Genomic DNA, 25,085 nt, shown 5'->3' with positions numbered 1-25,085 from the left:
GTCTGCCTTCGGCTCGGGTCATGATCCCAGGGTCTTGGGATCGAGCCCCACGTCGGGCTCCCTGCTCGGCAGGGAGTCTGCTTCTCCCTCTCGCTCTGCCTGCCGCTCCCCCTGCTCGTGCTCTCTCTCTCTCTTTCTCTGTGTCAAATAAACAAAATCTTAAAAAAAAAAAAAAAAAAAGAAACCATTCCTTGCAAGGAATTTTCTCCTGAACACTACTTGTGGTTGGGGAGGGGGTTCCTCCAGAGAAGTGGAGAGAGAGTGGCCCCAGGGCCTGCACGGGCCCCAGATGCACCCCCATCCTGCCCAGACCTTCAGGGGGACAAAGGGTGAGAGCCCCGTTCCTGGTGGGGTTCACACAGAAGCAGGTCTGGTCTGAGCTCTTGGGCCAGGAGGGTTGACAGACCTCCGCTCTCTGTGGCCCCTCTGGTCGGGACCATGGAATTCTGGTGTTGGGGTTCCCGAGCTGTAATAGCCTGTTTTCCAGGCAGCCTGTGTGCTGGGGGGTGGGTGGGAGTGTTTTGGGGGGATGGGTGACCTTCATGGTTTCAGGGTCACCTGCCCCCCCCTGCTGGGATTGTTATCTCTGTCCTGGTCATGCTGGCCTCCCCTGCCTGGTGCCCCTCTCCCTAGAGCGGGGTGGGGAGGTGAGGGAGGAGGAGGGACGGTGCTCCCCAGTTCTCATGACTTGCTGCCTGGCTCCACCCACCGGGCTTCCCACCAGGGAGCAGGGGCCGGTTTCCTAGACCGCTTTCCAAGCCTTGAACTCCTCATCTTCGAAAACAAGCAGTTTCCGTTCACGTGGGGTGACTGACAAGGGCGAATGGGCAGTGTGCTTAGCCCCGAGGCCAAGCAGTGGCGGACTGGGGGTGGGCAGAAAGCTCCCGTCTCTGGGGGTTTGAGCAGCGCTGTCTGGGTGCGGGTGGTGGCGGGGGAGGGGGGCTTCTGACTGGCCCCTGCCGCAGTGCACTCCAGGGGGCAGGGCCCACCGCAACAGGACAGCCCGCGGCCGGCCCCCTCCTCCAGGAAGCTCTCCAGCCTCTCCATCCCTCCGTCGCTCACCCCCAGGTCCCCTCTTCAACCCACGGGACTTTGCAGAAATCAGGCTGGAGGAATTTATTGCTGGTCTGTGCCCTGGGACCGTGGTCACCAGACTTTGTCCGGCTTCTGGGCCAGAGGCTGTCTCCAGAGTGCCAGGAGGACAAGGACATTTGTGGCAAACTGCACGTGGCCGAAGACAGGGACCCCGAAGCTGCGGTACAGGAGGCCGCCCACCGTGGGCCCCAGGGTGCGAGTCAAGGGCTGCACGGAGGCGCAGAGGCCCAGCATGGTGCCTGAGGGGCGGTGGCGGGGGGTGCAAGTCAGGCTCGGCCAGGTCCCTCGGCACCACTGCCCTGGCCACCCACTCCCCGGACACAGCTGAGGCCTCCCCTGCCCCCCACCCCACCCCGTCCCGCTTCTGCTCCCCTGGCTCCCTCCACCCAGACATGTGGGTCTGCTCCTTTCGGACCACCCAGCCAGGCAGGGGCCACACTGCCACTTCTCAGATGCGGGGCTGAGCCTGTGCCCTGCCCCAGAAAGTTCCCGAGCAGCACAGGAGGGGCCTGGGACTGGAGCCACAGGGCACGGGCCAGGCCCTGCCCTCCTAGGCCTACCAGGGAGATGGCATCCCAGCGGGGCCGGGCACTGGGGAGGGTGGGCGTGGGGCTGGGGTGCCAGGCAGGCTGACACCCCCAGGATCACCCCCACAGCCCCCACTGCCTTCATATGGACGGGAGAGTGCCCCCCACAGGGCTGGGGAGGGGCCACCCACCTGCCTCTCTGCACCCACTTCCCAGGCTCACCTCGCTGCCTGCGCCCCCGGCTACCTGATGCCCCTGTCACCACGCCCCTCCCAGCAGCTGTGCCCTGTGTGGGCGCGCGTGCGTGTGGGTATTGTCAACAAGACATGTGCCCAGAGGGTCCCGGGCTCCTGGGGCTCAGAGCCCCGGTTCCCTCCCATCTCCCCGCTGGGCCAGCTAGGATGGCCTGGGGAGGCCCCGCCTGGGCTCAGGACCTGGCGTGGGGGAAATTTAAGAGCGGCTTCTCCCATCGCCCACACGCCCTGCAGACACCGGCGAGCAATTACCGCCCCCTCTGTGGTCTCGGGTTCCCAGGCTGGTGCTGGGAACCAGCTCCTGGCTCCTTCCGAGCTGAGGGGTGGTGCCTGGGGCTCAGGCTCTGTGTGGCCCCAGTGGCTTGGGTGTGCTCCGCCCTCCTCCCTGCAGGGCCCTGCCCCCATCTCTCCGCACTTCGTTCCCCTGCCTCCTCCTGGCCTCTCCTGGGTGCCAGCCCACCACTCCAGGACACCCTCCAGGCCCGGCCGGCCACCCATCAGCCACCTGGTTCCCATCCGGGCCTCTAGACCTCACTCTGTCCCTTCCGGACCGAGGGGTGGATGGAGTGAGGGTGGGCCAGGCCCCCTGAGCTTCCTAGCCTGCTGGGTTCTTCACCCTCAGGCAGCCACAGGAGCCCGCGAACTCGGCCTGTCCCATGCCGGGACCATGCCTGCCAGGAGCCCGGGGAATGGGCAGCAGCTGGGCACTGTCAAGCCCTGGGACGTGAGTCCGGATGGGAGACTCAGGCCTCAAGAAAGAGAGCTAGGTGCAGAGTGAGGGCTGGCGATCCCTGTCTGGGGATACCTGTGTCCCACCAGGTGGGGGTGGCTGGGGGCTTCACGCCTTCATTCACTCACTCAGGAAGCACTTGCACACACCCCGCACTGGGTGCCGGGGAGGGAACGGAAGACCGGCTCCTGCCTCCTCCCAGCCTCGCAGGCAAGCCCCTTCCTGTGCTGACCACGCTCGGCCCCACTGGGCCGTCTTCAGTTCCACGCATCCTTCCACACCTCTGCCCAGCTGGGACGCCTGGAATGGCATCTTTCCATCCTCCTTTTTAGTGAAATCCTGCCCATGCTTCAGAGTCAAGCCAGACACCACCTCCGGGAAGCCCTCTTCCCATCCGCCAGGCCCGACCCAGCCAGGTGGCGAATTTTCACCCGAGCCGTCTTGCGGCCCCAACCCCTACCCCACTCACGCAGACCCCAGGCCGCCCGCCCCACTCAACACTCCCTGGGTCGGGGCAGACCCAGCCTGAAATCGGGGGGCTGCTCCATCTGAAACTGCCCAGAAAGCTTTCCAGAGAGGAGGCCTGGGGCTCCCCAGGGCCTGCCCCTCCCTGGCTCCTGGGGATGCGGCTCTCACCCGTGTCTGAGGCCGAGACAGCCTTGGTCAGCATGCTGTCGGTGACCACGTTGAGGGCACACAGGCTGAAGACTAGGCCCGGCATCAGGAGGCAGAAGTGGAAGACGCTGGACATCGGGGCCTGGCAGGGCAGGGAGGCATGGCAATTGGGGGCCTCACGGGACCAGGGTGGAAGGGCCTGTCCCCAAAGTCCCACGGAGGGTGGCCCTGGGTGGGGGTGAGGGGCTCAAATGCATGCTGGGCCTGTGCAGAGGGTCGGGGGACGGGCACGGGTCCCCGGCCGGAGCGGGGGACAGCCCAGAGGCAAATGCTCACCATGGCCAGTCCCACCACGATGAAGCCCAGCACGCTGGTCCGGAGCAGGGCCCCCTCCGAGAAGTGGCTGCTCAGCCGCCCGATGACCAGGCCCTGAATGACCTGGGGAGACGGCGGGGTGGGGGGGCGGTGGTGGGAGGGGTCTGGACCGGGGACGCCCCCGCAGCTGGGGGCCTCCCTCGGGGTCCCCTCCCAACCCTAGCAGCCACCAGGTCAGAGTAGAAGAGTGGGTCCCAAAGTCTGCGTGTCAGCAGCAAGGGCCCTGGGGGGATGGGCCGGCCTGGGCCCCCCAACAGGCACCCCTCTGCTCACACAGCCGCTCAGTGGGCCGGTGGGCCCCTCGAAAACCAACCTAACAAGACTGCTTCAAACCAGAACCATAGATATCCTTAAAGGAGTCCTACTTTCAGACTTGCTTTCTCTTACATTTCTTTGTTTGCTTGTTTCTGTGGAGGAAGGTCTACCGGGCAAGCCCCTCAGTGCGGCACAGCTGGGGGCCTCTCAACAGCACGGGAGGGTGAATCCGGCCTCCGCGTTCACACAGGCACCCCGACCAAAACCCTGGCGGGGTGCTGTGGTGCCTCAGTTTCCCTGTTCACTTAAAAAATCCTCAACTCCCATGGCTCAGGTTACTACAGGGAGCCAGAAGTTAACAAACAGGTCTGTCGGCTCACACCTGCCCCAGGGGTAACGCGGGCCACCTGAAGCCCCCACGTTCTGTGCACCTCTCTCTAACAGCGCCCAGAGCTGGGGGGCCGCGTGCACCACGTCCAGCCTCTGCGCGGACCCCTGCGCAGCACCCCCACCCTGTCTGAGTAAATCCAGGTCCTTCCGGCCCTGCAGACCAGCCCTCCCCCCGCACGCGTCCTCAGAGCCTAGCTCTCTGCCTCGGCCTGCTCAGCAGCCGGTGAGCTCCCCACCCCCAGGCCCTTTGCACCTGCAGTCCTCCCCGCCCCGGGCTGACTGCCCCCTCTAAACTCGCACCTCTGCCCTTCTGAGGACCCGATTCTCCTGCGGGGTGCTAGTCACCCTGACGCATCAGATGTGTAGGTGGCCGGGGGCTTATCTCCGTCCCCCTCCGACCCCGCATGATGGGAGCCCCCCATCACTGTGGTGGCGTGGTGCCTGGGGTGTAGGCAAAGGCGCAGCGGGGGCTCTAGCAGAAGGGTCTGCGAGGGACAGAGGGCTGCAAGTCCCCCGGGGCGGCGACGCCCTCCCCTCACGTTAGGACCATCTGGGCTGCCACTCCCCACCGGCCCCCAACCCTAGTGCCCCCCCACACCCAGGGAGCGGGGAGGGGCGGCCGTGGTCTCCCTGGGGTCAGGCGCAGCCACCGCACTTCGGGGTGGGGCAGAAAATGGTCTCTGGAGGGAGCGGCAGGTGGGATCCCAGCTGTGGGGGGCCAGGCGAAGGCACGGCTCAGCCTACGGGGGGCCGCTGCTCAGACCCTCTGTGAGCAGCCCTACTGCTCCCCGGGCTCTGGGGGCAGGGAGGCGCCTGACGCAGGGGGCTTCGGGCCTCTCTCTGGAGACACAAAACCCCACCTCTGCCCGCAGAGGAGCCCCAGCTGACCCCGGGGGTCGGCCACCATCCCTGCAGGTGCTGGAGCCCCAGGCCTGTCTCAGGCGGGGTCACCACCAGGCTCCTCATCTGTCCCCGAGGGTCTCGGGGGTCTGCTTCCTTGAGCCGACGCACAGGCCTGGCCTCCCGGGGGCAGCCATTTAGAACGGGGCACCAGGGGCCCCCAACTCTGGTGCTGTCCCTGCTATTATTTTGTGTCTGTGGCTTGCTTCCCCACCAGGCCGGCCCTCCCTGCTGCCCGTGCGGAGCAGCCCCGGGAGCTGCTATTTTAGCCCCAGGGTCCCGACCAGTCCCGGGGCCAGGGGCGTGGGGAGCAGACGGTCCGGAGGTGCCGGAAATGTCACGTGCTTCCGGAGAGGTCCAGGGCTACCTTCCCCCCCACCCCAGACGGTCCCAGAAAAGCCCCTCCCGCACTCCGGCTGTCGGGCAGCCGTCCAGGGTGGCGGCAGCACGTCACCACCTGTCCCCACCGCCCCAGGGCCTGGTGCGGATGCCCAGGAGGAGCGGGGCCTGGGAGCTGGTGCACCGGACACCTGTCCCACCTGGACACTCGCCTCGGGTGCCTCCTGACGCGCAGTTCCCAGGCTCGAGGCATCTCACAAGGGCAGAGGGTGACTGTCACTCGGGTGGGGCTTCCCGAGGTGGCCAGCCTGCTCTGAGTGCTTGGCCACATCATCACCCCCACAAGTCGCGGTGCTCCACCCCACTGGATGGACAAGGAGACGGAGACTCTGAGAGCTTGGGGAACTTGCCTGCTCGTGGGCAGGTGCCCTTGCCACGCGCCCCACCACTGGGCACTCCTCCTGCCCCGTCCCGTCTGCCGTGGGGCGCCCAGATGCACACTGGGTGGGCCACGGACCCTCGACATGCTTCCAGACGGGAGGCCAAGGGCTCACCAGCCTCCACGGGGTGCTAGCCTCCTTCCTCCCCTCTCAGACAAGCCCACCAGGCCGATGGGTGTGCGCACAGGACTCAGGCCCGCAGGATGCAGGCCCATCAGTGGGAGCCTCGAGCAGGGAGAGGCGGACAGGCCTGCCTGTGAGGGGGAGCGTGCACCCTGCGAGGCGGGAGGGCAGCGGAAGCTGTCAGCGCTGTGGAGAAACTGAGGCAGGCAGGCTGCGAGGTCCGTTGCATCCAAAGACCCCTACCCACCCAAGACATGCCTTGAGCACTGGGCAGCCACTCACCATCTGGAGAACCCCGAAGAAGGACATGAGGTAGCCAGCCTGGGCAGCGTCCAGCTGAAAGAAGTCCATGGAAATGATGGAGAACATGACCATGAAGAGTCCTGGGAGAGGGGAAGAGGGGCTGCCTGGTCACCCCAAGCCCCTGGCCGTAGGGCCCGCCTCCCCTGTCAGCTGGGCTGGGAGCCCTGGGCCGGCCACAGTGACCGACAGCTTTCCCGGGGAGGTGGGGGGCCCCAGGGCTGACAATGTGGGAGGATGTGACCCCAGACCCACTGGTGGTCCCCAGAGGCCCTTTTTACTGAAGTCAGCCACTCGGGTCCCATCCCCGTGACCCCAAAGAGCCGACCTGGATCTGGGACAGCTGGTGGGGGCCTGTCCGGGCAGCCCCCTGCGTCTGCCTTCACCCCCACGGACCCGACCCCAGAACCTTCACTTTTGCAAGGGTGAGAACTTTCTGGGGTCGAGAGATGAACCCTTCGCACCAGCACAACACCTCCTTAATTTGGTCTCTGTGCTGCCCCGCAGTTAGAGGACCCCAGAGTGGGGCTCGGAAACCCTAGGGCAGGGCGCTGAGGACGGTGTGGGAGGTGGGGGGGCCCTGCTTCGCCATCAGGGGCCATCTCCTTCTCCGGGGCCCACGTGACAGGCGATGGCACGGGGAGGGCGTGGAGCACGGGACACGGGGCGGAGGAAGGGGTCCGCCCCAGGCTCTGAGACTCACCCGAGGGGAAGCCGGACACCACCTTGATGAGAAACACGGGCAGGACGCCGGGCCTCAGCAGCAGGCGGCTGATGGCCTTCAGGTCGAACACGCTGGCCTGGGCTCCGCCTGGGGGACCCGGAGAGGCCGCTCAGACCACTGGATGGCCCGCTCCCCAGCTCCCCGGCCTGGTCCCCTCCCCCTCTGTCCGGCTCTCCTGGGGTCTGCCTGTATTTGGCTCTTCCTCTGTCCCTCGCAGGCACGTCCTCTCTCCTGACCTCTCAGTCACTGGGCACAGAGGCATGGGGTCCTCTGCTGGCCCCTCTGTGGAGCCCTGACCTTCCCTTGTGGCACCGCTCTGCCCCCCACCTGGCGCTCCCCTAGAACCTCACTGCTGCTCACCAGGGCGCCTGCCACTTTGGGACTCAGGCTCCTGGCTGACCCCACCCCGTGGTCCCTCCCATCCTCCCCGGGCCTCCCCCTAACATCTCCCCTGCCTCCAGCCTCAGTCTCTCTGAGCCCCCCATGCTTTCCTCCCCTCCAGACTGCATCCGGCTCAGCTCCGATGGTGTCGGCAGCCCGGAGACACCCGGCACTCCAGAGCGGCTCACGGAGGGAAAGAGAGCGCGCGTGGCCCCTAAACTCGACCCCCGGCCCCGCATGCCTGTTGCCTGGAGCACACCCGCCTCAGCGGGTAGGAAGCCCCCGTGGACTCTTTGGTATGTCCTGGTCTTGGCCGACTCTCCCTGAAGGGAGGTCCGGGGTACTGGCTGGTGTGGCGGAGGGCTCATGCCTCATACCGGCCCAGCATCCAGGCACGGTGTACCTGGTGGGGCTCACCTGGAGGGCTGTATCTGGAGGGGAATGTCTGGAGGTGGGTACCTGGCAGGGCTCACCTGGAGGGGCTTACCTGGTGGGGCTCACCTGGAGGGGCTTACCTGGCGGGGCTCACCTGGAGGGCTGTATCTGGAGGGGAATGTCTGGAGGTGGGTACCTGGCGGGGCTCACCTGGAGGGGCAGCCTGGGCATGGGTGCTAACTCCTTTAGTGCTGATGGGGATGCAGGTGAAGCTGAGGACGGCTGCCACGAGGTTGGCCACAAGAGCCACGGCGGCTGGACATCGAAGCCTGGAGGTGAGAGTAATGGTCACACAGTACTTGGGTCCCTAGGTGTGGGATCTCCCCCACGGGCCCCTTTAGCCACGCTTAGGTCTCGACCGCTGAGAACAGCTCAAACCTCACCAGCCACATCCCCACAGCCTGTGACCTGGGGGTCATTAGGTGATGGGATGAAGGAGCGGATGAAGCTGTCACCATGCCCGACGCTCACGCTGCAGCTGCAACCTCTGGCATCCACGGCACGTGGGTCCCGGGTCTCCGAGGGGGGGCAGTGGTGGGAGCTGCAAGCTGAGCCCTGGAGGGCTGGGGTGGAGTCTCCCAGGGATGGTCGGCTCCCAGACTGCCGAGGGGTGGGAAGGCCCCCAGAGGACGGGCCTGGTGCATGTGCGTGCGTGTGTGTGTGTGCACACGTGCGTGTGTGTGTGCGTGCACCCACTGCTCCCAGCCAGGGCAGGGGCGGCCCACATCTGGGGACTCAGGACTCAGCTCCAGGCCGGGTCTTCCCACATGGAGGAGCCCCCTGCACAGCCCTGGCAGAAGTGGGCCGGCCACGGGTCCTGCCCATTTGACAGAGGTGCAAATTGAGGTTCCCAGAAGCAGGGTCCTGTCCCCAGATCAGTCCTCGTCCCTCTGTTGGGACTGGAGGGACCTCCTGGGGGGGGGGGGACGGCTCGGCGGTGCCTTTGGGTGCCACGTATCTGGCCCTTTGGGCTGATGGGGAACTACATGCCAGGCGGCCTGGGGCCGGGGCACCAGGAGGCCAAGGGGCAGGGGTGTAGGGGGCCTGGGTTTGCCTCCTGGCTCCACCACGGGACCCCCACTCAGCCTTGTGAGGCCTCTGTCCCTTCCTGCTCGGTAGGCCTCAGGAGCCCCCAGACACCACGCCCCCTCTTCCTGCAGGGTGGGCATGCTGGGCTTGGGAGGGGCTTCGGACGCCACGCTCAGGACACCACCAGGGACCCAGACTCAGGCGGGCCCCTCAGCTTTGGCATCTGAGAACATCCGTCCCCGCCGTGAGTCACTGCACGGAAACTCAGCCCCTGACCCCCTGGAAGGGCCAGGCGGCCAGGCAGGCCATGTCACCTGACAACATGGGCCCTTCCGACCATTACCATTTCTTCTGGAGGCCAGCCTGGCACCCTCCTGGGGGTGGAGGGGGGACACAAGAAAGAATGGAAACTTCGTACTGAGCCAGGCCCCGCTCTGACTTTCCAGGCTGGCACAGGGCCGCAAAGCCCTTCCCCTCAGCCGCAGAGGAAACTCCTATACATCCTGCAAGAGCCTTTCTCCGAGAGCCCCTGGCACTCCGCCCCTGGCACTGCGTCCTCTGAGAGGGGCCTGCTCCGTCCGATGGCTAGTACCTGGCCTTGAGGACAAGTGGGCCTGGGGGGCACCCTGCGCCAAGACCCCAGGGAACATCAGACCATGGGACACACATGTGAGCTGTTTGCAGGCACCACGTCCTGACCCCAACCTCACCAGAGCCCCCAGATCTGCCCTGTTCGGGGCCTCAGGGCATAGACGCAAGGTGCCCTTGGCCCTCCGCGGGGTGCCAAGAACACACTTCCCCTGCCCCTCCCCTGCACAGCTCACGTATGTGTACACACACGCACGCACACGAGGGGCGCACACAGAGCTCCTACGGGAGACACAGGTAGGAGAGGCCTTGTTCCACATGGGGTCGGGGGGCCAGTGGGGTCAGTCCCCCATATCTCTGGCCAGGCCCTGCCCAGGCTCACACAGGTGGTCGCTGTAGAGCTGACAGTTGCTGGCCCTCCCCTCCCCTCCCCCACTGGCCCATCTCCGGCCGCCCCCGCCGACCCCCACTGCCCGCGATGGTGGATATTCGGGCTTCCTGGCCACCAGGCTTCCAAACAAACGGGCATTTCCACGGACCCACAGGTCAGAGGCTCAGAGGCCTGCGCTCAGTCCCCTGCGGAGGACCGAGGCCGGCCCAGGCTGGAGCCCCCTCCTCGGGCTGGCAGGGACTGATCTGTGACGCGGGCAGGGACACCCAGCCAGAGAGAAGGGCCCTTTCTTCAGGACTCGCGCGTCACTGCTTGGGGCCTGGCAGGCAGGGACAGAACCTGCTTTCTTCGCCAGATGCCCCGGAAATTCGCGGGAGCAGAGGCGGCCACTTAGATGGCTATTTCGGGAGGCTGGTGACAAGCGAGGGCCGGGTGGTGGCAAGGAGCCAGGCCCCTTCTTGTGGCATCTCACCCACCCCTTGCGTGAAGGCTGGTAAACCGAAGGGAGCATGGGGACCCTGGGGTACCCGGTGGGGGGTGGGGGACTGTAGCTTCCCAGGGGACATGGGGGGTGTCCTTCCACCCTCACACCCCCTCCAACTTCCCCAGGACAAATGCCAGAGGGGCGAGCAGAAGGCAAGGGAATGGCGGGCCAGCTCGGCCCCTCCGCCCCCCACCCCTGCACGGAGGGCCGTCTCCTCAGCCTGGGTGCTCTCTGGCTCGGTGCCCCCACCGGGCGCTGCTCTGTCCTCCAGGATACAGCTCGGCGCCCCTCCCCAGGGACCTTCGGGTCAGTGAGCCCCTGAGCACGGGGCAGAGTCAGCTCCCCCACCACCCGGGGCCTCCCGCCTCCTTTGTGCGGGACCCCGTGGGATGGCCGCGCCCCATTGCTGTTGGCTCGTTGGAGCCGAGTTACAAATTGAGTGTCGACCACGACGGCAGGCAGGCAGGCAACGTTCAGCGTGTCTTTGTCCCCCCACCCCTTTTGTTTTCGGTTGAATGGACGGACAGGAGGCCGGAGGGATGGAGGCCACGAAGGGGCTCTGGGCTAGACTGCGGGCACCCGAGTCTCTTTGTCCTTTTGCCCTTCTCTGCAGCGACCTTGCTGGGTGACCTCCTCTCCTTAGATGCAAATGAGGGCCGGACTCCCTGGGGGCCAGCCTCCCAGACACCTTGTCCCCACCCCCAACGGCTGCACGGGTTCCCAGGGGGCTGGTCGCGGCTGGTCACCGGTGCTGGTTGATGGGTCCGGGCCTTGCCTCCTCAGCTCGAGGGCCCACCGTTTGCCAGTGAGACATTGTCAGGAGGGAGGTGGGCTGGGCCGTCTGCCCACCCTGCCTGCCCACCTTGTGCTTTTGTGCCCTCTACCAACCCAGTCCGACCACAAGGTGACAGTACTCATGAAACCAGCCAGGGCTGCCCTCGCCCTGCTCTGAGGCTCCCCTGGCTCTGGGGGGCTCAGGGCCTCCTGGGTGGCACACCCCTCTCCCATCCAACCTGGAGGACAGGCTGCGGTCAGCTGGGACCCAGCTTCACGTGACACCTGGCTGCAAAAGTCACCAGACTCACTGGATGTCAGCCTGGGGCTTGGGGTGCAGAAGTCACCCAGCGCTGCCGAATCAACAATATCTGAAAACAGAAGTCCTGTGGGGCCGCTCCAGATTCAGCCTCCCTCTGCCTTCCAGGTGCCAGAAAAAAGGCCGAGAAGCCTCGTCTAGCCTGACCCTTTCCAGCCCTCCGTGTCCCCTGAGCACCTGATCCCTCCATTTCCAACCACACAGGCCTCCAAGCATGCCCCGAGTTCCTTCCTGCCCCAGGGCCTTTGCACAGGCTTTCTCTCTACCTGGAACACTGTCCATCGCAGCCCACCTTCAACAGCTGACTTCTCCCTCGCCTCTCAGGTCTAAGCTGAGCTTACTCTCAGCCAGCTGGGCCCTGTCTGTGCACTTCCCTGTGCCTGGGACGCCCAGGGTCCTTCTGCCAGGTCCCGTGGTGGGGAGAGCCTCGGTGAGCCATCGTGAGCACCAAGTGGAGCAGGCCGCCTGGCTGACCCACGAGTCCCTCCTGTCTCGTCATTCAGGGCAGCCCGAGTGTTTACTCATTAACTTCCAGAGGAAGCAGGGGTGTCACCGTGTCACTGGGGTGGAAACCCTCTGCCAGCAGGATAAGGCCTTCCCCTTCCCTGGCCAGACCGGAGGCTGAGATAAAATCCCAAGTCCTCAGGGAGATAAGGGGTGTCATAAATTCCCTCTGAGTCACTGAGGGCCCACCGGGCAAAGCTCACGCCGCCAGAGCAGAGCCACTCACCGCCAGCCAGTGCCCAGGAGGGCTGCCGGTGACACGAACGCATCAGGTAGCCTGACCTCCAGGGTCTGTAGCTGCAGGCGGCCCTGCCCGGTGCAAACCCTCCCCAGCCTCTGTGAGCTGCTATCCTCGTGGGCATCTGCCCAAATCCCGAGCCCTTGCAGGGGACCGAGCCCCCGCTGTACCCGAGATTGTGAGTACGACAGCCCGTCCGCACTCAGCGAGTGGGGGGCCTGCCCGCACTAAGTCCAACAGTCAGGCCTGGGGCTCCCCCCTTTCCAGGAATCCCTGGACCCGCTCCCCTGGGACCTGACTCAGGGCCATGAGTCACAGAGCGCCGCCCCCCCAGGCCCTGAGTGGGGAGCCAGGCCTCCCAGCTGGAGCTCCGGGCTGAGCCCAAACCAGTTAAACCAGTGCCCTTCCCACACCCTGAGGCTGCCAAGGCCACTTCCTCTCTCCGCCCCCTGCTCCCCCGAGGTGGGAGGCATGGCTGAGGCCTTTCGGGGGAGGGGTCACAGGAGGTGGGTTGGGCAGGAAGGTGGCGGCCAGGGAGCCCTCACAATGTGCCTTGGTTTCCATCGAGGAAAGGGAAGGAAGGCGCGAGGTGGCCCTTGCCCCAGGAGGACCGGGAGACAGGGCATTGGCCCTTGCCTTGGGGCACTGGGGTCCTGGAGCCCACTTCCCCTGGGCCTTGGACAGGGAACCTGGAGCTCCATGGGGGAGACTCACTCTCCTGGGGATCTCAGTTTTCCCACCCATCAAAGGAAATATACAGGCTATCAAGCACCTTATATCTTGGAATGAAAGAAGGCAGGGAAGAGAAAGGATTGTTCTGGAAGGTAAGGGCAGGGGTGCAGGCAATCTTGGGGGCTGCTCGGGGAAGAGGGCAGTGAGTGGTGTCTTCTGGGCCAGCAGCTGGGATGGAGGGAAAGGAAAGTGATGGCAAGAGGGGACATGGGTGGGGCTGACAGAGGAAGGTTCTGGACAGCCCGCACACCTCGGAGCCGTGCAGGTGGGCCCAGTTCACAGGTGAGAGCACCTGTCCAGGTGACCGTAGGTGCCCCGCAGCCCACGGTAGCGGGTGGCTGGGCTGTTGAGAGTCCAGGTGGGTAGGGCAGCATGGGGGGGCTCCTACCTGCCCCGCCTCTCCCTCTCCTGTCCCCTCTTCGCACCCTGGCCCCCACTTACATGCTCCCAACCCTCTTTCTGTCCTTCCTGGGGAGACTGAGGCCCTCTTTCTCTTGCTCCCACCACCCCAGCGGCTCACGTGCAGGCAGAACCTGCAGTCACTGCCACCCCGTCAGTGCGGCGGGGCCCTCCCTGCCGTGACCCACGTGCCCCATGGCTTCTGGAATGTTCTCCTGGATCTCCTTCCCTTCATGTACTCACTGTGCCTCCTCCTTGACCCCTGCTTCTAATATGAAGTGCCAGGTTGGGGCTCAGGGCTTGGGGCTCGACCTGAACCAGGTCCTAGGGCTTAAAAACCACCCAGGTGAGGACACACCCCTTCTCCATCCACAGCAGCCTTGACCGCTTGCTGGGCACCAGGGTCAGCCCAATGGAGACCCAAGTCCCACTGGCCCCAAGGATTGCTCAGATCTCCACAAGGTTCATGGCTTGCCCAGGGCCAGCTCCAGAGTCCGGGCACAGCCCTGGGCTTGCACCCACATCCCACCCGTCGGCAAAACCAAGGCCGACCCTGCCCTCTGCCTTCTCCCCCCACTGCCACTCCCGGTCCAGCTGCGCCCCTCTCCCGCCTGGACTGGTACAAGAGCCACCTCACTGGTCTCCTCACAGCGGCCCTCGCTCCCACGTTCTCCACACATTAACCAGGTCACACCCCGTTCCTGCTCACACCTGCCCAGGGCTCCATGGCCTGGCCCCCCCTGCGCACCTCCCCTCCATCCCCTCCCCGCTTCCCCACTCCAGCCACACTGGCCTCCTCGCTCCCCCAACCTCAGGGCCTTTGCATTTGCTGGGTCTTTGCTTTCCCAGTCGTCCTCCTGCCTCCCCACTCACCTCCTTCGGGTGAGGCCCTGGTGGCCACCTGTCCATCTGCCCTCGATCCCACTGTATTACTTTTTACCCCATGTGGCTCATCCCGACATAATAGAAATACATATCGTTTGCACTTTATCCGAGGACTTGGCCTGTCCTATTGGCCACTGTATCCCAGAGCCTGGAATCGAGGGCACTTAGTAGCTGTTCAATAAACACTGGTGAGGAAACAGACGAATGGAGCCCCGCCTTTCCCACTCCAGCCTCCTGCCTGAGGAGTTCCGCAGACACAGACATCCACAAGCCAGGCTCTGATGAAAATACTGCGGGTTGGGGGGTGGGGACAAGGACCTCCCTCCACACTGGGAGCTGGTATAACAAGGCCACCCTCCCCTCCTGTTCCCCAATCCCTGGGGATCAGCCATCACCCGGTTGCTTCTACTGCTGCTGGGGTCTGTCGCATAGGGTCATTCAAGATCGGGAGGCCTGGCAGGGTCAACCGAGGTGCCCGCGTGCACGTGCATGTATGAGTGTGTGCACGCGCGAGTCAGACGCCAGACTGACTCCTCCCCTGAGTGGAGTCCCAGGGCAGCTCCCAGGCCTGCACAGGGACGTTGGGTCACCAGCTGGCACACGGCCTCCACCCACAGCTGGGCACCTTCCAGACCGACAGCAAAGACTTGGGTCTGAATGAAGGCAAGGGGCAAGGTCCGCTCCTATGAAAGAAGCCGATTTTGAGTGGGTGTTGGGGCCCTGGGAGAGGAGAGGAGGAACAGGGTGGGGCGCTGGTCGCCCAGCAGCGGAAACGAGGTGCCCCTCCCTAGCCTGGCGGGGCCTCTCCAGGGCTAGGTGTCTCTGGGTCCAAGGTTATGCTCTTCTCCGAGGCCGCACGCTGGGGCCGCTGGTACAGACGCTTCTGTGGTTACCAAACCTCCAGAAGCTGGGTCCGGCTGCCCCCAGAGTCCCCAGCCCAGGGCCACATGGTGCCCATGGGTCATGCCGGCACCCGCCTCCAGGGCCTGCCTCGGGTTTCTCTAGGTCCAGCCTGATATCCATGGGACCCCTGACGGCCGCGCGTGCCCCTAGCTGGGACCTCCTGGGGCCAAGGGGCGGGGGGCGGCCCTGCGCCCGCTCTTGTCCTGGAGCGCACCCTGCGGGGCTGCGGCGCAGTGGGGAAGGTGCCAGGTGGCTGCCGCGGGGTGGGGTGGGGGCCTGCAGTCGTGCTCCTGCCCCGGCCCCGCCCACGGCCAGCCCCGCCCACCACTAGCCCCGCCCACAGCGTGGGGCCGGGCGGATCTTCCTTCACCCGACCCAAGCTGCTCAACGTGCAGATGGAGAAACCGAGGCCCAATTTCAGCCTTCCCGACCAGCACCCCCACCCTGCCTCCCGGCCCCCGCCACTCCCCCCGCCCCCCGGGGCCGGGTTCCCGCCTCTGCCACTCACCCGCACGCGGCGCTCAGGGTCCCGCCGAGCAGCGAGCCGAAGATCATGCCGACCCCGAAGCACAGGCCCAGCCGGCCCAGGGCCGCCGGCCGCTCCTCGGGCGCAGACAGGTCGGTGATGACCATCTGAGCGGCTGGAGGCGGAGCGGGGGGCTGAGCGGGACGACCCCCTTGCGGAGCACCTTGCGGCCCAGGCCACGCCCCCACCCGCCCCTCCCCCACCTGCTCCCCAGGCCACGTTCCCGTGTCATCCCCCCCCCACCCCAGTCCTGCTCTCGGGCCCAAACTGGCACTCAGAGGGTGACCTCCGTCCCACCCTCTGGCTCTGGCCACCCCCACCTCCCTCAGGTCGTGCCCTGGGCCCAGGCTCCCCCAACGTGCCCCCCCCAACCTTGTCCTCCTGCAGGGGCCCTACCTGGCCCTACCTGGCCCTACCTGGCAGCCCGTGCATGAGTGCTGCAGGCAAGGGCGAGACATAGAGCAAGGCCACGCCGGGCAGGGCCGGGCTGCAGGCGGCCACCAGGATCAGGTAGAAGGCAGAGGACGCCAGGAAGCTGAGCGTGAACGCGGCCCGCGCCCCGTGCTGGTCGGCAAACCTGGGGGGCCTCAAACTGTGAGCCCCACGGATACCAGGCAGGGTCCTCTCTCCTCTGCCCCTGACACCCACCCCGTGGGGCTGCCGGGTTGCTAGGCCACAGGGATCCCCTCATGGCCGACGAGGGAGGCCTGGGTGCGGGATGGTCGGGGCAAGGACCGCTCTGGGGGTCTCAGCTTCCCAGTGCTTCCACTGCGGCAGCTTGCAGCGACCTGCGGGGGGTTCTGACTGAGCCGGGCATCCGCACTCCCTTCGAGAATACCTTGTGGGGTCCCAATGGAGCACGGGTCTATGAGTAGTACAGTAAGTGTCTCCCAGGGGCACCTGGGGGGCTCAGTCCACGGCTCAGGCCATGATCTCAGGATCCCCGGGATCTAGCCCTGGGTCAGGCTCCATGCTCAGCGGGGAGCCTGCCTCTCCGTCTGCCCCTCCCCCCGCTTGCCTGTGCTCTCTCTTTAAACAAATAAATAAATAAAATCTTTAAAAAAAAGTGTCTCCCAGGCTCCAGCCCTTTCTCCACCCACCCCCAAGCAGCCCCAGGAAACCCCCCCCAGAACCCCTGCTGTCTGACTTTCCCATCTCTGGAGCCCCTTTCCTGCGCAGTTACCCTAAAGATCCTGCCACGTTGATCTGGCCTCCTCAGGGTTTGCGGGAGGATGTCTGCTGCCCTGTCCCAGCGCCCCCGCCTGAGCCCAGTGCCTCCCCCACCAAACATCCCTGCCCCCTGGTACCTGCCAAACACTGGCCCACCCAGCAGCTGAAGCACGCCAAAGGCCGTCTGCAGGTAGCCGAAGGCCACAGAATCCAGGCCCAGCCGCCGGGTCAGGTACTGCAAACACAGGAGGGGCCCACAGGAAGGGTCAGGGAGTCCGGGGTGTGCAGTGGGTCGGGAGTGGGAGACGTAGCCCTGAACTGGGGGGGAAGGGAAGCCCTCTGACCACGCTGCGGTGTGCCCGGGAGGGGCCCTCAGGCCTGGAGCTCGGCTACTTATAGCAAGGAGCCCACTGGGGCCTCTGGGACCAGCTTCACCGGGCCCAGTGGTCAGGGACGGTGGCTGCCCGCCCTCCTTCCCCTCTGCAGGGCACACCTCGCCCATTCGAAGCTGCCTGGTGGACTGTAGCATCTTCCAGGCCAGCAAGAGATGGTCCCCAAATGCCCTGATGACCTCCAGAAGGTGCCCATTTCCCAGCAGGACCCATGCCTGCTCTTGGGGGCTCCTAGCCTCTGCAGGTGCCACCCTGGGGAAGGTAAAGGCCGTGATGAGTGTCTCTCCAGAGAATGGGAGGAGTCCTGGGGACCCCAGATTAGCCCGCTCTAATCCTCTGACTTCAATATCCCCCACCCTGGCCTCTGAGTTCCTGGCTCCTCCCTCCAGGGATTCCCCCCTGTAATGGGTTGAATTGGGTCCTGCCCACAAAATCCTAATGCTCAATATTCGGAATGTGACCTTATTTGGAGATAGAGTCTTTACAGAGGGAACCGAGTTCAAGGAAGGTCATCAGGGTGGGTTTGGTGTCTTTATACAGAGGGGAATTTTGGACACGGCCTCACGCAGCAGGACAGCCGTGTCAGCGGACAGTTGGGGCAGACACTGGAATATGTGGGGAGTGCCTGGGACGAGCAGAAGCTGGAAGAGGCAGGAAGGACCGTCCCCTGCAGGCTTCAGGGGGAGGCCTGAGACCCCGGGATTCGGACTTGTGGCCTCCAGTCTGTGAGAAGCAAACTTCTGTGGCTCTAAGCCACCCGAGTTTGGTGCTTTGTCATGGCAACCCCAGGAAACAACTACGCCTCATGCCCGACCCCACACCCTGTACTCTCCCTAAGCTCAGTCAAGGGCATCCCTCCCGCCTGCCTTCTTTCTCACCTGCACACCCCCTTCCCCAGGGCAGCTGCAATCCCAGGGCACTGGGCAATCTCCCCTCCTCCTGGCATGGGGCGGGGCAGGGAGCTGGGGGCGCTGAGCCCCACTGGAGAAGCCTGAAGCCCTGCTGTCTGGTCTCTCCTGCTGGCGCACTTGACTGGACGATCATCGCACGTTCCCCTAATGAGTCCACGTTCTCCCCGCCCACTGTACCCCACCTTCTCCTCGCATTCAAACCTGCCTCATCCTCCCCTCCCACCCCAAAGACCTCTGCTTCATGGCTGATGCCTCCGCCCTTGCAAGGGTTCAGGTGCAAATCCTCAGAGTCATCCCTGACCACTCCTCTTGCACAGTCACATCCAATCCATCGGCAACTCTTGGGCTCAACCTTCACCACAGACCTCAAAGCCAGCGGCTTCCTACCTTCCCCACGGCCAGCACCCTCCTGGAGTCCTTGCAGCCTTTCTGGGGCCTTACCTCCTTCTCCTCTCTGCTCACTCCTCTCTAGCTGCACTGTTCTCACTACTGCCCCAGGGCCTTTGCACCAGCCAGGCTTGCTCTTTTTCCTTTAAGCTTGCCTTCTCGGGGAGGCTTTCCTGCCCCCATCGGTGGGCACTCCCAGCCCCTGCAGCACGCCTTCTCTCACACATGGCACGGTCTAAGGATTGTGTGCTCCGAGCCTGCTGTATTCCAGGTTCTGAGAACAGGATGCACGTAATAGGTGCTTGGTGAGCATTTGCAGAACAGTATGTTCCACACGTGCTCTGCCTTCAGCTGTTCACTCATCACTCCCTGCACCAACCCTCCCAGGGAGGGACGTTGTGACCCATTTCACGATGGGACGGCGAGGTGTCTGCCCAGCCCCCTGGCTGCTGAGGAAGGGAGTCAGCGCCCCCTCGCACCCGGATCCCCGGGCATGGACTGCTCATGACAATCCCCTGGGGAACTTTAAAAAGTGGCCAGCTGCTGTGCCATGGCCCCACCCAGGCCAGACGGGAAAGGCCCTCTGGGACCTCCACAGCCAGGCCAGCTCCACGGGGGTCTGCTGAAGGAACCGGCAGGAGGGCAAAGGCGGGCTCTGCAGACAGCAGGTGAGCGGGCACCGAGAGCTGACCATGGCCGCTTAGCCAACGGCCTATCACCGGGCAGAGTTCCAGCTCGGGGGAGGCAGTGGGGAGGAGATGGGGCCAGCCCCGCCCTCACGGGGAGACAGAAATAATTTAATAGCATGGAACAGGGTGTGGGGCGTGGGCAGCCTGCAGGAGGACTGACCCAGCGGGACCTGGATGGAGGGTAAGAGGTTCTAGGGTCTGGGCAGGTGTTGGGAGGGAGGCCTCCCTGTGGAAGAGGCCCAAGCAGAGGCCTGAGCGCAGGAAGGACAGGAGCCGAGCAGGTGTTGGGGCGGTGGATCAATAGGGCAACGGTCCTGGTGGCGTGGAAGGGACGGAGCCAGGCCAGCCAGGGGGAGGGGCACTGCCACCAGAAGGGCTGCGTGGCAGTGGGGGTGGCTCCCTATGGCCCCTCCCCGGGGCCCTGCCGTGCACCAGAGCGCAGAAAGTGCTGATGGAGGGCCCAGAAGGCACAGTCCCGGGGTTCCCCGACGAGGGGCCTGGGCAGCCCTGGGCCCCCACCCCCGGCCCCTGCCATTGCACGATGGAAGAAGAGAGGGACAGTGGGGCATGCGGGCGGCTTGCCGCCCGGGGGAGGGTACTCACCGGCATGATGGAGAACCGCATGAAGAGGCAGGTGAGCTCCAGGGCAACCAGCAGGTAGGTGAGTAGGATGAGCCGGGGATGGCCCAGCGTGCCCATCTTGCCGGAGTGCTGACCCTGGCCCCCAGGGGCTCCGGCTCCCCGCATCCCGGACAGGTGTGGCGGAAGAGCCTGGACGGATCCAAGCAGGAGGCCGGCACAGCGGGCAGGGGGCAAAAGTCGTGTTGTGCTGGGTGAGGGTGCTGAGTCACGGGGCGGGAAGCGGGCCGTGCCTGGCCTGGCCTGTCATCGAAGAGAGGGCCTGTGGGAGAGGCCAGAGCTGCAGGACCCCCAGCTGGGCTTCCAGCCACCTGCTATGTGACCTTAGGCCACTCTCGCCCTCGGAGAACGTGGCAGGCGGCCCTCCCCCTCTGCCAGCGACAGCTCTGGGTCTGTGGGCACACAGCTCCTGGGGAACGTGACACAGAGACCGTGCCCCCTAGTGTGGGCCAGGCTCCGTTCCCCCTGTGCCTTACACAGGGAGGCACCAGCACCCCATTTTAAGAGGGAAGCCCCGTTGTAGAGGCCCAGATGGTTGCTGACTGCAGCTCAGGTAGGTGTCTCCGGCATGTGTGGGGCTTATGTATTTTGGGTCCCGGTTATTGGAGGGGGGGCTCCTTAGGCCCATAGCGTGCCCCCCACCCCTATGGAGCAGCTTCTGGAGGAAGGCTTAACCCCCCTCGCCCAGTCCTCCAGCCAGAGCCCAAGGGGGCTTCGGAGTGGCCTGAGGGGGGGCTGGGGGCCGAGGCTCAGCCTTCCAGGCCCCCCAGGGCAGGCAGCTCTGCCGCACCTCCCGCTGCAGGGTCTTGTCTGTCCTCCAGCCTGCAACCGGCTCTGTGGACGCCTCCACAGAGTTTTACCAAATGAACACTCCATTGTACACTTGAGCCCCAGGGTGGCCTTCAGAGCCTGGGGTCCAAGGCTGGGGATGGGGGTGGGTGACAGCAGGAGGAAACCCCGGCCGCTGCCTCTGGCACCCTCCTCATTCTGGTTCAGGGAGGCTGGGGGAGGCAGGTAGAGGCCGAGAGCCTCGGGTCAGGGGCACCTGGCTGGTTGCTCAGAGGCTCCATGCTACAAGGGGTACGGTCAGGGACGCCCCCTCCAGAGTGAGCTCTGACACCTGCCTTGCCCTGGGGTGAGCCTTCCTGGGATGAGCTCCGGCCTGGCCCTTCCGTTGCTGGGCCTGGGCACCCACGCTCTCTGGGGGGCCTGAGACTCAGTCTTCCTGGGGTGACCTGGGACACCGGCTTTCTTGGGTGACCTGGGACGCTGGCCCAACATGTCCTGGGAGGATAGGCCCCCCCCTCACCCTGCAGCTTTTCTCCCAGGTTGGTGGCGGAGGCAGGGACTCTGACTTCTGGAAGGGGGCTGGTGTCTAGTCCACACATGGGGTGGGCAGAGTGGGGAGGTGGACAGGGCAGAGGGACTGGGGACAGGGGCTGGAAAGGATAGAAGGAGAGAGGGGTGGAGGGAAGGAAGGGAGAGGGGAAGGGAAAAGGGCAGGGCTCAGTGTCTGGCCTGCCCCCTCCCTAAGGTCTGCACAGAGACCCAGAGGAGGGGTGGGGGACAGGAGCATTTCTGGAAACAGCTCCGGGGTCTCTCCCCACCTCTCCCTACAGACCAGTGGATGCCAACTCCTCACTTCACACGGCTGCCACTCCATCCCCCTTGGCCGGGGCCACCAGAGACCCATGGAACGCAGGTACACCTGGCTTCAAGCGGTCCCTCGGTGGGACTTTGGGGGCTGGGGAACCGGGATGCTCACAGCCACCCAGAGTCCCTGCTGGCATCCTCCGGAGCACAATTCCCCCGATAAGGAACCAGACGCTGGTCCAGGACACTGCCGCTCCGCCTCCACAGGCCCAAATGTCAAAGTCAAAGTCCCCTCAGCCTGTGTTAACTCAGGGTACCAGGGGCCCGGCCAGGTGGAGCCCTCCCGCGTTGCCCAGGGACGGCCGGGAGGGTGGACCAAAGTCCGCATGGTACGGGGCAGAGCCAGGGAGCCTGAGGCCTGCTGCTGAGGCCTCTCAGGGCAGGGGCTGGCAGGCCCCCACAACTCACCCCTCCTATGTTTGAGGAAGGCTCCGTCCGAACAGTGCAAATGGGGGACATGTGTTTGTACTGCAGGATGGTGTCCCCTGTTCTCTGGCAACCTCAGGAGTTGCACTGAGAGCCAGAACGGGGGCAGGTGGACCAGCAGGGGTTTTCTGGAAGAACCGCACGGAAAGGCTGTCCTGCGGAAGAGGGGGGCCATGGTGTCTGAGATTCGGGACCCCTGGGAGGAGGATTGGAGTCCAGGTGGTTCTGGGCTCCGTGGGGGGCGGAGTGGGGATGGGACTGTCCCCAGGAAGTTCCACACCCCCCAGGGCCTGTGGGCTCCAGCCTGGCCGCTTGCCATAGACCTGGCCAGGAGGTGGGGACATCATCTGGCCCCTTCTGGTTTCTCTGGGCAGGAGTTGGGGGGAAAAGAGGCAGGAGAGGGAGCAGGGAGAGGGTCTCCAGTCTGCCCCAGGGCAGGTGGGGGAGGCGGAGGGCACGTGGGGTGGGCAAGAAGGAGCTGGTTACTCACCTCTCCCTTCCTCCTGCGTCCAGCAGGGCCTTTGGAGGGCTTCGAACTGGTTGGAGCAGAAGTAATCGGCTCTAGCCTGAGTATTTGTCATGAACAGGCTCCGTGTGGGCGGGGAGCTTCCTGGTCCTGAGAGTGTGGGAAATCTGCCCTACGGGCCACACGATGCGTGGAACCCGGAACACTAGAATCCCCGACCTGCTCTTCCTTCCCCAGAGTAGCCAGCCCCGCTCACTTAGCCACTCAACACACACTTAGCACTTCCCCAGGGCCCACTGCTAGCCCCGGGGGCGATCCCAGCCCCCAGCTGCCTCTCGCAGAGACAGGCTGACAATTCTGCAGGGGCAAGGCTGATCCAGGTCCACGGGAGGAATCAGGGGCAGGGTTAGGAGGTGACACCTCCGGGGAGTCTAAGGATAAGCGAAGACTGGCCAGGGGCACGAAGGTATTTTGAAGGTGGAGGTGTTTCGAAAACCGAGAACCCTTGATGGGGTGGGGGCAAAGGTGTGTGTGGGGCAAGAGTTAATTCTGGAGAGGGGTGGTGAGGCCAGATCTCAGAGGGTCTCACCGGCCACACTAAGGCCCGGGGGAGCCCCAGAGGGCTGGGAGGGGGAGGCACAGGGGGAGATGTGCCCTGGGGAGGGACCCTCTGGCTCAGTGTGCTGGAGGGTGAGACCCATGTGAGTCTCCCAGAGCTGGCAGGACCCCGGGGCCTGCCCGGGCATCTGAACTGGGGACGGGCTGCGGAACAGGCAGCCTCGCTGACGCCGACTGGCTTTTGTTGAGCGCCACCGCGTGCTGGGCTCTGTGCCAGGTGCTGGGGATACTCAGCCCACAGGCGCGACTGCCCTGGTGTGGCTTGCATTGTAGCGAGCCTGAGAGTGCACGTGTGTTCATGCGTGTGTGCACATACACGTGTGAACGTGCATATACGTGTGTGCAGGTGTGTGCAAGTGTGTGCACATACGTGTGTGTATGCATGCATGTGCATGTGTGGGTGTGTGCGTGTATGTGTGAGGGGACAGATAATACCCAGTACGTGCGATAGGTGAATTATACACTGATTGTGAGCGTGTGGGTTGTGCTCTGCACGCAGTGCAGCCCCTGCAGAGTTCTGGGCTTTCCTTATGTTCTTCTGGAAGGAGCCTCTGTAGGGTGAGGTGGCAGCGGAGGTGGGGGGTGGGATTCCACACACCCTGGGAGGGAAGAGTTGGACAGGGTGTCCTGATGGACGGGGCATGGCCAGGAGAGACCTGCAGTATGGGCTGCCCTTAGCGGGGAGGTGGGGGCTTCTGGAGGGAGAACATGCTGGAGCTCGATGCTCAGGTGGGCGGAGACGGGGGTCAGCACACAGGTGTAGGAGGGTGTGGTTTGGGGCTGTGGTCTGAGCTGGAGGTTTGAAGTAGGGCACCATCCTCAGCGAGATGAGCGCCTTTGTGGGTCGACAAGGGGTCGACAGTGCTTGTTACTTTTTTTTTTTTTAATATTTTATTTATTTATTTGAGACAGAGAGAATGAGAGAGACAGAGAGCACATGAGATGGGGGAGGGTCAGAGGGAAGAGCAGACTCCCCGCAGAGCAGGGAGCCCAATGCGGGACTCGATCCCGGGACTCCAGGATCATGACCTGAGCCGAAGGCAGTCGCTTAACCAACTGAGCCACCCAGGCGCCCAGTGCTTGTTACTTTTATTATTCCCCGAGGCCCACCTCAAATGTTACCTCTTCAGGGATGCCCGCAGGGTTTTGGCCAGGACCCGGGCAGGACCAGGCCCCAGACAGGGTGGGATCTCCGCACGCTGAGGTGCAGTTTCAGGCCTCGGCCAGCAGGGGCGCCCGGACGCCTGCAGCCGCAGCTGTGCTCCGGCCTCCGGCGGCCCCTCCCAGCGTGGGGGAGGGGGTCGGACTTCCGCTCCCACTCGGTGCCCGGTCCACAGGGGCACCCCAGCCGGCTGCGGGCGTCCGGGGCCCGGCCTCAGCTGGCCAGCTCCTTCCCAGAGGCCGTCTGGTTTAGGGTCTTAGAGGGCAGAGTCCCTTTGGAGGTGTCACATGAGAGGCTGGGCTGGCAGGTGCCAAGGAATCTTCCAGAGCTGGAGTCTGTGAATAGGCTCCTGGGGTTGGGGTCTGGGCGGGGGCTGGACCTTGTCCAAGGCTGGTTCTCTGGAGCTGAGTGTCAGGTCAGTTCTGACTCACCCTGTGTGTGGGTTTGTGGGATTGAAGCCTTTAGGTTACAACATGGCCCCGTCCCCCAAGGGAGGCTCTGTTGGCTAGCGGGGGCTTCTCCACCCGCCTCTAGTGATCCAGGGACCCCAGAGTCAGGTGGAGGGAGGGCAGAGGCCTGGGGTTCTGGGACGGACGAGCACTCACCTTGCACGCACCGAGCTCTGCTCTGCTCCTGGCTGCGTGCTGGGACACAGGGTCCCTCATGGTGAGTGTGGGTCACTCACTCCAGGGGCTCAAGCCAGCCAGTGGCCGTGACCAAGAAGGATGAAGGCCTCGTTGGGGAAGCGTGCGAGCTGGCTGCTGTAAGCGTCCATGGCGGGAGGCCTGCAGACTGGAGACCTGGAACCCTTCAGTGCAGTGCCGTCTGGGATGGTCCTGTCCCTTTCCTCCCACCATGGTCTGGGCGACCAGAGCAGAGGAGGAACAGGGGACCCTGTCTTGGGAAACTCAGACTCG

General features: G+C 64.7%; 1 protein-coding gene across 2 annotated transcripts; it reads right to left on the bottom strand.

Annotated features, from left to right (window-relative positions):
* Positions 1-1,104: 1,104 nt before the first annotated feature.
* Positions 1,105-22,065, bottom strand: SLC22A18 (solute carrier family 22 member 18). Of its 2 annotated transcripts, XM_021685167.1 has the most exons (11): positions 21,905-22,065; positions 19,808-20,105; positions 16,963-17,060; positions 16,072-16,232; positions 15,638-15,770; positions 8,034-8,152; positions 7,047-7,154; positions 6,326-6,426; positions 3,558-3,659; positions 3,243-3,363; positions 1,105-1,334 (listed from the first exon to the last, which is right to left on the bottom strand). In XM_021685167.1, the coding sequence occupies exons 2-11, from the start codon at positions 19,949-19,951 to the stop codon at positions 1,147-1,149; spliced, it is 1,275 nt and encodes a 424-aa protein (XP_021540842.1). In that variant the 5' UTR covers positions 19,952-20,105; positions 21,905-22,065; the 3' UTR covers positions 1,105-1,146. The 2 variants fall into 2 exon arrangements, with proteins under 2 accessions (XP_021540842.1, XP_021540843.1); XM_021685168.1 differs by lacking the exons at positions 15,638-15,770; positions 16,072-16,232; positions 21,905-22,065 and having other exon boundaries at positions 19,808-19,951.
* Positions 22,066-25,085: the final 3,020 nt, after the last annotated feature.

Source organism: Neomonachus schauinslandi, chromosome 11 (assembly GCF_002201575.2).
Source record: "Neomonachus schauinslandi chromosome 11, ASM220157v2, whole genome shotgun sequence".
Lineage (NCBI taxonomy): Eukaryota > Metazoa > Chordata > Mammalia > Carnivora > Phocidae > Neomonachus > Neomonachus schauinslandi.
Note: the sequence above shows the minus strand (reverse complement) of the source record. Positions and strands in the feature narration are given on the sequence as shown.